Source organism: Lagopus muta, chromosome 3 (genome assembly GCF_023343835.1).
Source record: "Lagopus muta isolate bLagMut1 chromosome 3, bLagMut1 primary, whole genome shotgun sequence".
NCBI lineage: Eukaryota > Metazoa > Chordata > Aves > Galliformes > Phasianidae > Lagopus > Lagopus muta.
Window position 1 is genome coordinate 13,152,679 of NC_064435.1, and position 13,265 is coordinate 13,165,943.

At 42.5% G+C, this 13,265-nt stretch overlaps 1 protein-coding gene across 1 annotated transcript in view; it reads left to right on the forward strand.

The window, feature by feature from the left end:
• Positions 1 to 13,265, forward strand: part of SNTB1 (syntrophin beta 1) — a 106,239-nt gene that overhangs the window by 83,538 nt on the left and 9,436 nt on the right. Inside the window, exon 4 of the mRNA XM_048940831.1 lies at positions 10,824 to 10,963. Within this exon, the coding sequence (XP_048796788.1) occupies positions 10,824 to 10,963 (140 nt within the window). The remainder of the gene's footprint in view (positions 1 to 10,823; positions 10,964 to 13,265) is intronic.

The window sequence follows — 13,265 nt, forward strand, 5'->3', positions numbered from 1 at the left end:
GCAAAACAAAAAGTCTTGAAGGATCAGCAAAAATTAAAAACGTATTTCAAATACCAAGCAAACCTCAGACTGATTTTCAAGCCACACTTAGTATCCCCATGGGAGCTTTGGCTGACTAGAGTTGGTAATACTGGTTTCCCGTTAAAGCTGTTGTCATTTATTTTTGCAGCATTTATTTTTGCAGCATTAGCGATGTGTGTGCATTTCTTCACGCACCAGATACGTAGTGATGACAGCTATTGAGTAAATCACAGGACTTAGTGACAAACTGCAGTTATCCTCTAGATCTGAACTTTCTCTCTGGCATTCTTCCCACTTGGCCATTTCTTCTCCTGAAATTACTTTGGGAGGGTAGGATACTGACCATACTGAAATAAGAGTTTTCTATTAGTCTTGCAATACTGTAGTGATAACTGCACTCACAATATTCCCAGGATCACAGCATGGGTAGCAAGTTCCTAATGGTAAAACTTATTGTACAAGGCAACAGAGTAGCTAAAATTCAGTGTTAAGTAAATTCAGTGGTTAATTTGATATTAAACGATGTAACTGTTCATTTCCTACCTTTAGTGGCTTCCCAGGATCCACCATGTGGGCCTACAGGTGGTCTCCAGCTCTCCCTACTAACTGCCAAGGTGGGGCCAGCTGAAAACTTACTTGGTGGCAGAGGTCTCTTGGAGCCCAGCTTGGATGGGGGGGGGGGGGGGGGGGTGTGTGTGAAATAATCTTCAGAAGCTTTCGACTTTTAATAAAGAAATGAAAATTATGTTTCTTAAATTTCTTTCCCTTGGCAAGAAAGCAGATCTGATCTGTGAGGTTCCAAAGTAGTTTGTGAAGGTCTGGCACAAATACAGATGTTCTGTTTTTGTCCGCTTACTAAAAGGATATGGACTCTAATATTTGAATGGCTTTGAAAATGACAGCCAGGTAAATAAATAATTCATTAAAAAAAGACAAATACATCAGCTTTGTGTTCACAGATCTCTATGTAGGCATGTAAATAAGTAGCTTTGGATTCCAAATTATGACTAATTTTCACCAACTTTTCCAGAAACTTGTGGCCTCCACATTGTTTCAAAATAAGCTAAATTATTAAGGATTCTATTTTATTTTCTTTTAAAATAATACTTCCAATCAAAATCCCAGTTGATGAAGCTTATAGCATGTAGATTTTCTCTCTTTTTAAAGATAGTGCATTTTTGTGCCAGACGTGTTGTGAATTCACTCATGTGCTTGAGGTCAATACTTGCAATGCAGTCCATCAGTGTTACTGATGAATATTGATCAATGACACAATAGACTGAAATGACACAGTATTCTGGACTGTCCTTGAAACAGCATAGTAACAATGACAGAGAAACATCTTGTTCTTTCTGTACTGCTGTCTTACTGTTTTTTTTTTCTTCCAGCACTTGTGATTTATAATGACCCTTGAGTGAAGTAGTTGAATCTGTCAGTCTTGAAAAAGGTATCAGTCATGAAAGGTCATCATTTCTGAGACTGAATATTAGGAAAAGCAACACAATAGAGAATGGCATAAAGCATCTTCTGGGACAGATTTCTGTCACTACGGTTTTAGTGTAGGCATAGATGATTACCTGTCCTTCACCAAACAGACACTGTAATCTTTTCAAATGACATTTTACATGTTTGAACCATCATTAAAAAATGCAAGCTGCTTTCAAATCAAAACTCCATTTCCTGCTTTTGCATTTGACTCTGCTGCTGACAAGTGTTCTTGAGTAGATCATTAGAAATCTAAGCATTTTTATTGGATTGAAAGGTAAAATGAGTATATCTTTTGAGATAATGGGTATTATTGCTACTTTATCCTAATCTAGCACCTACTTGATCAGCTGAAGGCAGAATCAATTGTAAATTAACGATCTTTGAAGACAATGAGTTGAAACTGTGGTGTCTTTAAATCGATTCTGCACCTGTACAGTTACCATTATAGCCCACTGATGAGGATGAACTACCTCATAAAACACTGCAACTTGACTTGAACAGAGAAATCTGTCCACAGTTAAACTGCTGTATCAGGTAATCGTGTTTGCTCTTAGTATCCTCAACTGTACCTGGAGGAAGCTGCTTTTCTCTAGCACTAAATAACAGTATCCGTTCTTGAGCAGTTAAACAGGAGATGTGGTAGATCCTCCAAATCTCCCCATCTTTTTTCTTGCCTCTACTTGAAAGCCATTCACAAGTATGATTGCTTTCTCTTGGGGCTGATCCTGATATACAAAATGATTCCGTGGACTGGAGACAAAGATGCAGAATCTTTTCTTCTGACTTTTATGGCAAATCTGGAGGAAGAAGGCTGCTCCATTTTAAGGAGAAGTAGTGTTTTTTCCTCCAGTGCTAGGATTATTGTGCTGTGGATCCAGCCATAATATTGGAGACAACACAGTTGCTCACATGGCCCAGACTTGAGCTGTCTTAGAGGTACAGTCCATTCCACATATTCATGATAGTTGTAGGCAGCTATCATCAACCTTTCAATGATATTGTCATGAAAGATGTTTCTGAACGCAGGCATACAGACACCATCATTTGCAGCCTGAAGAATCCAGATGTCCCACATTCAAGCCATGTGTACTCAAAAGGCATGAGAACACAAGAGCTGCAAGCTATTTACTAATAGCAAACATCTCAGATGATCTTTAAGGTCCCTTCCAGCTTAAGCCATTATAAGATTGTATGACTCCATGATCTTCACTTTTCTCCTGAACATGCGGTACAAGCATTCTAGATTAGAGATTAGAGAGATGGCTGGTTGAAATCTAGGTGCTAACTGGCCAAGAAGGTAAGTATGTGTTATTGCCTGCACTTTTGTACTTTTGTTTCAGCTTTAGCATAGCAGCTTTGTGCCCCAGTCTTCAGACTTTTCACTCACTTCTTCAATCAGTGTAACTGATAAGAAAAGCCACGAGTTAATGGTGTTTTCTTGCTTTTTCCTCCGTTTCCCTATGTCTCGTTTATAAACAGTACTTAAAATATGACCACTTTGAGCACAGGTTTTTGCCCTTCTTGAAGGCCTTGAAGGTTAGTTGAACTATAGCTAGCCTGTCCACTATATTAGCCTCAGTTCCCAGTGCCATCTGGGCTTGTTCTGACCTTCCAACCTGTCTAGCTTGACATTTATCTTCTGCACTTTTATGTTACAGGTCAGGCAGGTTTTCTTTGCCACAGCCCTTGGGTGATGAAATGTCCTTTTCCCTTCCCTACTCTCCACAGCCAGTTTCTGAAAAACAATACAACGTGGAAGATAAGTAGTAAAGTGCAGATTTTTCTTCAGAAGTCATTTCGTTCAACCCTGTCTTTTCAGGAGTGGAGCTTTGGTATTTGCAATGCTTTTCCATCACTGCCCTAGTAAATTACCACTACTTAATTTCAGAATTCCTCTCGGCCATATTCTGGTCTGAAGAAATCACTATAGAAGAAAATATCTTTTACTCAGAAAACACAAGAATTCTTTTCGAAACATAAAGAATTTCTTTCATCTGGCATGAAAGTGAGTCAGTGTCTTGAACAAGTGATGATCCGTTTACCATATCTACTCTGCCTGTTACTCTGCCCTGGCTGTATTCTTGACATTATCTCACTAAAAAAGAGTTCTTATGGACCTTCAAATCTCTACTTCATGCACATTAAAGTGATCTTAAGTCATGGCGAAGATTTCTAAGATGCACAATTTACCTTTTTCTTACTTTCTGAGTCCTCCACAGTTAGATGTCTAGGCATTTATTTATCCAGTTTCCCTGGATTCATGTATCAGGAGAAGAAAGAGAAGGATGTATTTTACTGAGGATGGTGAGACACTGACACAAACTGTCCAGAACAGCTGTGGATGCCCCATCCCTGGAGGCATTTAAGGCCAGGTTGGATGGGACCCTGGGCATGATCTGGTCTGATCTGGTGAGTTGGAATTGGATGTGCTTTGAGGTCCCTTCCAACCCAAATCATTCTATGATTCTAGATAAAAGCTAGAGCTGTTTGGAAATCAACTTTAGTCTACAGTTGGAACATGGGCTTGTAGCTATCATTGTGCTCTTGTGGTTGGCTGTGTTAGTTTTGACTAAAGCTGGCATGTGTCTTGTCATTTTAAAGGACATGTAGAAGAAGTTCAATCTTGAATAAATCTGCCTCATGAATGGGTACCGTTTTCATTTTCATCAGTGCCCGTAGCTGTAGTTAAAGATGTATTCCAGGTCGCACTGGGGAGAGGGTTGGGATCAGTGTGGTCCTCCTGCTGCTCTGTCTGTTCACACAGCATCAGAGCCAAACATGTACATCACCCAGTAGCTGCCTAGTGCTCAAAGGATGCAATGTTGTGCCCTTTGTGGGATTTTCTTTGTGTGCAGTAACTGTAATCCAGATCTGATAACATAGAAACACATGTGTAAGTAGCCACTGAGGTCAGAGAGAGAAAAGAACAAAACCAGTCATATTTTCATTAGCTTTCTTCCTTGTTTCTTTTTTTAAAAAAACAACACTCATACTATTTCCAGGATGTTCACATCCTGAACCTGAACCTCTAGGTATGAACTAGGGGAGCAAACTCTCCGCCAGTATAAGGGTGGAGCAAACCCAAGACCACCTCATGAGAGTTAATGTGTACAAATCCATGGAGCATGTAACCCATAGAGCTGGATAATGTGGTTACCAAGCCACTATCCATCATATTTGAAAAGTTCTGGCTTTCAGGTGAAGTCCCTGGGGACTGGAAAAAGGAAAACATCATTTACAAGAGAGGGAGGAAAGACGACCCAGGGAACTACGGACCAGTGAGTCTCACCCCTGTGCCTGGAAAGATCAGATCCTCCTGGAACATACGTTAATGCACGTGAGGGATGAGTGGGTGATCGAGGACAGCCAGCGTGGCTTCACCAAGGGAATGTCATGTCTGACCAATCTGGTGGTCTTCTGTGTTGGAGTGAAGGCATCAGTGGGAAAAGGGAACTGATGTCATCCACCTGGATTTCTGCAAGGACTTTGACACGGTCCCCCACCACATCTTTATCTCTAAATTGGAGAGATAAGAGATTTAAAGAGTGGACTATTCAGTGGTTAAATAAGTAGTTCAAAGGTTGTAGTCGGAAGGTTGTGGTCAATGGCTTTGTGTCCAGGTGGAGGCTGGTAACAAATGGTGTTGGGTGGTGGAGGTGATTGTCCCTCTCTACTCTGTTCTTGTGAGGCCCCAGCTGGAGTACTGCATAAAGAAAGATGTGGGAGCTTTTGGTGGGCGTCCAGAGGAGGTCCACAAAGATGATCCAAGGGCTGGAGCACCTCTCTTACACAGAGAGACTGAAAGAACTGGGCTTGTTTAGCCTAGAAAAGAGAAGGCTGCAGGGAGACCTCCTTGGGGACTGCCAATATTTAAATGGAGTTTATAGAAACAGGAAGGGAATCAACTTTTTACAAAGGTAGATAGTGATAGGAAGAAGGGAAGTAGTTTTAAACTAAAGGAGGGGAGGTTTAGGTTAGATGTCAGGGAATTTTTTTATTGAGAAAGTGGTGAGGTGTTATAACAGGTTGCCCAGAGAGGTTGTGGATGCCCTGTCCCTGTAGGTATTTGAGGTGAGGTAGGATGGGGCCCTGGGCAGTCTAATCTAGTACTTGATCTAGAGGCTGGCAACCTTGTTTGTAGCAGGGAGGTTGGAACTTAATGATCCTTGAAGTCTCTTCCAAACCAAGCCATTCTATGATTATATGATTCTGTGGCTCTATGATTTCCTGTTTAAAACTACTAAGTACATATCTTAACTGCGCGTGTGGTGTGGGAGGTGTTGATATCCCCTGCCTATGGCTGTCACTTACACCCACTCTTGCACTGAAAATTGCCTGCCATCAAATGAGCTTGCAGAAGTATAAGCATTGTTGCATATGCTGCTGCTGGCATGTTATATTTTTGCCTTGCTGCTATTCATCTCGGAAAAATACTTTGCAGTCCCAGCTGTTATTTTCAAGAACTGACAAGTAGGTTTCTGTAAGAGAATCGAATTTATTTTGAACATGGACGTAGTCCTTCATCAGAAGAAAATGAAACTACAAGAAATACGTAGCAGAACATATCCTAGCCTGTGTCAAAGCTGACTTTTGACAGCACTGAGAGATTTTAAGTGAAGGAAGACTGGAAAATGGCAAGAAAAATGTTTCAGAAAATTCTTTCTGGATTGCTTTTCCCATGCAGTGTGTGCAGGGGTATTTTAACTTCTGGATTTGAGGGATACAGAGGAGGGGAAAGGACATTAAAACACTAAGTGTGAATTTGTTACCTTGCAGTTCCCTGAGTACCTGCTGCAATGGAGTCTGCTGGCAATACATAATTTGTTTATTAAACAAAGAATGTGATTGAAATGTCCCTTTTGAGTTAATGAAAATGTAAAACAGCTTCCCAGAAAAGACTAAGGCCTCTAATGTGATTTTCTGCAAGACTCATAGATTAAAGGTATTCTTTCATCCATTCCTGACAGCCTGAAGAAGATGAGAAACTGAAATTCAAAGGAAATCCTTACAAAAGGGAGACCTGGTAGATGAAAATGCTAAGGTCCGAACTTTTTCTAAAAGGACATATCTCCAGTGAGCTGCCTGTTGGATATACATCATTTACACTGACTTTGCACTGCAAGCCTGCGGCATATCATAGAATATCTAATCACAGAATCATAGAATATCTAATCATAGAATCATAGAATCAAATAATCATAGAATCACAGAATGGCCTGGGTTGAAAAGGACCACAATGGCCATCTAGTTTCAACACTCCTGCTGTGTGCAGGGTCGCCAACCAGCAGACCAGGCTGCCCAGAGCCACATCCAGCCTGGCCTTGAATGCCTCCAGGGACGGGGCATCCACAACCTTGGGCAACCTGTTCCAGTGCCTCACCACCCTCTGTGTGAAAAACTTCCTCCTAATATCTAACCTAAATGAAGGTGGATCTCCTCTGGTATGATACCAGACTCAGCTGAGCTGAGCTGAACTGGCCATGGAGAGGGGCGCTGGTCCCTGTTGCTACCATAACAGTGTCCAGAAGACCAGTGAAAAATGTGCTGAAGCATTTTGTTGTGGCAGATCTGAGGAGTACTGATTTTTTATTTTTTTTTTCCCTCTTGTCCATCAGGATTGGAACATTCTGACCTTCTAACATTCTGACTGTGGAAAAGTTTTGAGTTTGAAATATTTCTTAGGGCAGATGATCCTTCTGTTGGCCTGCAACACAGATAAACGTGCTTGGAATCACACACGTGCAATTGGGAGTTGGGATGCATTGGGCCCAGTGCTGTTAGCTGGTCAGGGGAAGAGATTGTCCCATTCTACACTACACTTGTGCAGCCTCATGTGGCGTGCTATGTGCAGTTTTGGGCACTGCAGTACAGAAAGAACATAAAAGGAGGGCTGCAAAGATGGCAGAGGTTCTAGAGGGGAAGGCATATGAAGAGTGGATAAAATCACTTGGTTTGTTCCACCCTGAGGAGGCTGAGAGGAGTCTGCATGGTGGCCTGCAGCTCCTCCCAGAGAGTGAAAGGGCAGCAACAAGGCCCAAGGAAGCTGTGTCAGAGGAGGGTCAGATGGGGGTTAGGGAAAGGGTCTGCACCAGAGGGAGATGGGCTTGGAATGGGCTGCCCAGGGCAGTGGGCTCAGCCCTGAGCTGCTGGAATTCAGGGAGCTCTGGAGTTCTGGACAATGTTTTCAGACATAGGGTCTGATTTTGGGGCCATTCTTTGTGGAGCCAGGATTAGTACTCAGTGGTCCTTATGAAATTCCAACTTACAATATTCTGTGATTCTGTGATTCTAAGAATTTTACTACAAGTGACAGAATTCTGCCAGCCCTAACCATCATCTAAAAGGGTGCCTCTAAAATGTTTCTCAAGTGATACTTAAATACACTCTTAGAGAACCGTTTCATGTTATATTTCAGATTTTATATCTTTACTATTGGAACAGATCTTTCTCTTAGCTGTCAATAAGCAGCACGCTTTCTCCTCTTGGTTTGAAATTTCTTGTTTTACTCATGGTTGGTATGACCCTGTTGCTTGATCTGGATTAATTTCCTGTGCTGTTTTGTTCTGAATGTGCCCTGTAGGCTAAGGCTGTATTTGCAGACTTTGTTTTTCCTTTGTAAAATTTGCTGTTACCATCTGCAGGACAAAATGTTCTTTTTGACACCTTACAGAAGTGCCCACTGCCTGAGAAACAACACGGCATCAGCTGTTAGACCCTGATGCAAACCTGTCTGAAATCAGTGAACAGTAATGCAATTCAAGGTTTTAGGGAAAGGCAATATCTTGTATTAGATCAGCTGTTACACTTGGAAAAAAGACACGCTTTCAGATGCACAAACCCTTCTTCAGATACGGCTTCAGGCAGCAGTATTGCTTACACCAGCATTCCTTACGAATGAGACAGCTATAGTCTATAGCTTATAAAAATATGTTTAAAAGTGTGTGCATCACAGGGCTCTTCTCCTGGGTAGTGCTCCTTGAAGGACGTGGGCAAACATTGTTCCCCTCTCTTCCCTGACGGTCGTTCCCTTTGGAGGGCTGTGAAGGTGTTCAGAGGGCTGGGGCACCTCTCCTACAAGGGAAGGTTGAAGGAGTTGAGTCTTGTTCAGCTTGGAGAAAAGAATGCTCCAGGGATACCTCATTGCAGCCTTCTAGTACTTGAAGGGAGCTTATAAGGAAGGAGACAAACCTTTCACATGGGCAGATAGTGATAGGACAAGGAAAATGGTTTTAAATTAGGAGAGTGGAGATTTAGACTGGGTATTAGGAGGAAATTCTTTGCTCAGAGGATGGTGAGGCACTGGCACAGCTGCCCAAAGAAGCTGAGGTGCCCCATCCCTGAAGATGTTCAGGGCCAGGTTGGATGGGGCCCTGGGCAGCCTGAGCTGGTGGATGGCAGCAGAGGGTTGGAGCTGGATGAGCTTTAAGGTCCCTTCCAAACCAAGCCATTCAGACATTCCTGTTGTATGTTTTATAAATAAGAGATGCATCCTATAAGGAGAGGTTGGATGAGATCACTTCAGGCAGAGTTGAGCAAAAGCCATCAATTCCTTAATGCAGAAGAACTTCTCCATAGTCACCATGTCTTTGAGAAAGACAAAAGCCAAGCTGTGGGTTTTGCTGTGCAGGTTGTAAATGCAGCATCCACTCGTTTCTCAGCTAGAATATCTGGCTCCTAATATTTACAGGTGTCCAGAAAGCAGTTATGTGAACAGCTGGCAAAATGAGTTGTATTCCCTTTCTTGTGGTTGGTTTACTGGGACCAGTGTTTCCCAACCATTCTGGACTCTCAGTTGGCTGACCAGCCACTTAATCACAGAACTTGTGTTTGAAAATACTGCACAGGTGGGATAGTTCTGTGGGAAAGCTGCGAGCAGGTTGTTTGTGGTTACAGAATTAAGAAAAAAGACAGAGAAAAAAAAAGAAGTAATGCCCCATACTCTGTCCTCTTACTCTTAGTTTACTTTTTAAAATGATATAAGCCAAGAATCTTTGGCTTAAGCTTAATATCTGACTTAGATGTTGGTTTTCTTGTGTGAAGCTTTCCTACAGCTGGCTTGAGATCCTCTAAAAGTTCAGAAATGCATTGGAATCTGTCTTTATGCAAAATAAGAATGTTTCAAATGTGCTTCTCAGTCTGAGGCTATCACTTAAAGCACATGGTACTTGTGGATCTGAATCACCATTCCTGGTGTGTCATTTCCAGCCTGGCCAATCTTTGATTTCTCTCTTACGTAAAAAAGATGATTTTTTTCTCTCTAGCAAATGATGTGCCCAGTGACACAAATCTGTGCCAAATAGGTTGGCATGACGAATAAAACACGTTAGACAGCTGCTTCTCTTTGCTGGACAAAGTTTTAATGGAGGACAACCAGATTCTCTGGAGAATCTCATAATTTGTTTAATTTTCTTTAATACACAGCCAAGGTGTTTGGGTTTTAGATTGTAGGTTTTAGATTGTGAGCTTGTTTCTATGTAATGTGATGTCTTTTCTTGCATGTGGACTAAAAGAAAAGTGATTCATTTGTGAAAGTCAAGACCCTTTTGTGTTCCCATCTATTTTAAGACACCAGATCAAACTAAGTAAAAAGCAGAATCCTCATAGCAATGTGGCCATGTGTGGCCATGTGGACAACAACATGCCTGAGCTGCAAAACAGAATTCCACATCTGGATTCTGCAGCTGGTAAAGGGTTTTGATGTCCCAATTACTTGACACTGTCTACAGATAGGTTTGAAATGTGGATGCAAATCCATCTCTGAGTCAATGCTTCATATCAACCCTATGCTATAAACTGACATCTGTAAAACTATGGGGAGTGAAAGTAATGAAAAAGTGAACTGCAGAGGGAAGAAGCAAACCCATCTGCTCCCGAAACAGTATTTTTTTACTACCTGACATTGTTAAATAATAATGATGATGTAGTTTTTAGTAGTTTCGAACCCAGAAACAACATCAGTAGTGTCTAGCACTCATTGGCAGCTGCACATGAATGGTGTTCCTTGTAAATATACATTTAAGGTCCTTTGATGCATACCACAGCTAAACAACAGCCAGTCTCAGTGTTCTTCTATTACTGCCTTTATGGAGTGAAGGCTGCAGGGAGGTTTGGAATGGTGTTGTCAACGAGAGCAGCGGATTTCATTGGGCTTTACTCCCATTTCTGCTGCATCTGGCTGTGAGTTCATGTTGGAGATGTCAAAGTGCCGAAGAAGAAAAACTCACTGTCTTGTCCAGGGCTCAAGATGTTCATGTTGTCAGGCTTTGCACCATGGTAGTTTTGTCTCATTTCATTGAAATGTTCCTTTTTTTCAGGTGCCAGGAGACAACGAGAAGCACTGGAAGCCAGTGTTAGTGGTCTTGACAGAGAAGGACCTCTTAATATACGAGAGCATGCCACGCATGAAAGAGGCTTGGTTCAGCCCTCTGCACACCTACCCCCTCCTAGCCACCAGGTACCTGTTCTTTTTGATTACTGCTACGAAAGTATTGGGAATGGTTGATCAGCCAAGATCAGGTACAGCGATTGTACGTACATCTATAGATCACATCTGAAATGCCGTGGCTTGGAAATAAGATTCTTCTTGAATGGGAGAATGTGTTCAGCCTAACTGTTCCTCCTCGCTTCTCCTCCACTTCAAGCTCTGGCCAAAGCTGATTGCTAGAATCGCACTGGTAATTAATGCAGTAGTTTGGCCCAGGTTGGAAGTGCTGAAATAGTAGAGAGTTTGATTTCCTGAGATTCCTATCTCAGCATTCAGACCTGAGGAATCTGCAGAAGCATTCACATTTCCAGCTACTTCTCCAGACTGACAAATGGGAAATTGTTGCCTTGGGTTGGACATGATAATGTGCAATGTGGAAGTACTGTGTCCATAATCTGGGGCTTCTGGGGTCTTGCATGTATGATATAGTTTCAGTATGTGTTCTAGCCCTAGGAAGTCTTGGCTTTTTTAGTTTAAAATGGTGACCTTGAAAGACACATTCTTTGAGGTTGGAAATAACCATCTCCAATATTTCAAATCTATCCATCAACACTAATTCAGATGGAGTTTTCCCATGGTTGTCTTTATACGGTGGAAACTGTCTGTGCTTCTTGATGTGAATCTTAATCACATTTCTCTGCCAGCGTGGTCAAAGGGCTTGAGAAAGAGCTGCTACTGCATTGTTTTGGCTTCGCTGCAGGCCACTATTATACCATTTTCAATGAGTTTTCTTTCAGAAGAGCTGATAGCACATTGCCAAAAGCAGTGGGTCTTTTACTGCTCTCTCATTAGTTCATTTCTGTTCTCAGTCTCTTCATTCCCTCCCTAAATGAGCTGAGACTTTACTATTGAACCATTGTAATTTCTTTTTTGAAGTTGCATTTGGTAAATTAATGATTGTTTTGTCCTGATCAAGCTACCCATGATGGCACTTTCAAACTTGCAGGAAGCCAAATTGTGCTTTACCCTCTTTTACCTTAAAATGAGGTGAGAGGCCGATGCTTTGCAGTTTGCAGCCTGCTGTGCCTGGTGGCATTGAATGTTGACAGTTCCAGTGAAATCTGTCAGTTCCAATTGTCACTGAAAACTAGGTAAGGTGTTGGAGCAGGAGGTTGTGTCTGGGTGTGTCACTGGACTTTGATGTGATGTTGAATGGCACGTGGTGTTGTGTTACCACATGGTAATTACACCTCTGTGAGAATGTGCCAGTGCCAGCAGTAATTTATTGCTCCTCCTGTTGCAACATCCTGCCTTGCCAGCGTGTGTTTGGCCCAGCAGGAAGGGAGTTCTGGACATGATCAGTGAGAGGTGGATGGAACTGAGTTTGTAAATAGGAATATTTCTGCATACTTCTCTGCTCTTTTTTCAAACTGCTGGAGAATCATAATGTGGATCATGAATCTTGCATGAGGGGAAGAAACACCAGGAATTCCCTGGGAGTGATGCTTCAGTAGTACATTGTTGCTGCTCACTGTGGGCCACACAGAGGATGGGGGATGTTCAGCTGAACCTGTTTCTTTATGAGTTCCCCATCCTGTTTTAAAGAGTGTAAGTTATCTGACCACATTCCTTCTGTCCCCAAACAAGCTTTGCTGCTTTTCATGGAAAACCACCAGCAGAACATAGTGCAGCTCCTCCCTATTGCTTCAGGGTGTCATCTGCCAGCAGATCTGAGTCCTCTTCATTCAAGCGGCAGAAGATCCTACCTGTGGTCAGCACAGTGCAGGGACACCATGATTGCCATGTCCTGACCTCCAGCCCCTCCCTTTGGCTGGACCCAGGTGGCTGCTGATAACAGCCTGTGTATGTCCTTTAGCGTGTCTCAGGTGTGGGGCAATCACTAATTTCTAAATTGTAGCTTGCAATAAAAGGCAATTCATCAAAGTCAGTTTACTCTGGTGGATCATCCTCCTGCCAGGAGCAAAGTGTTCTTTGCTCTCAGGAGATTAGGACTACAACTCCATGGCCTTCTGACCTCCACACACCTGTGGAGCTGCCCAAGTCTCATTATAACCCTTTAAAATTTCAGTGTAATGAGCTCTGCACGTGTATACCTGTCCTACTGCTTTGTCACTGCTAGGAAACACCTGTGCCTTGCTTTGCCAGTTTGTTCTCTTAATCAGCCCCGAATTGGCCTGAGGTTACCAGTCAGTTCACCCTTCCCCTACCTGCCCACACATCATCCTGTGCATCTTCATCCAATCTCATCTTGGGCATCTCCAGGGATTGGACATCCACAGCTTCTCTGGGCAGCCTGTTCCCGCACCTCACC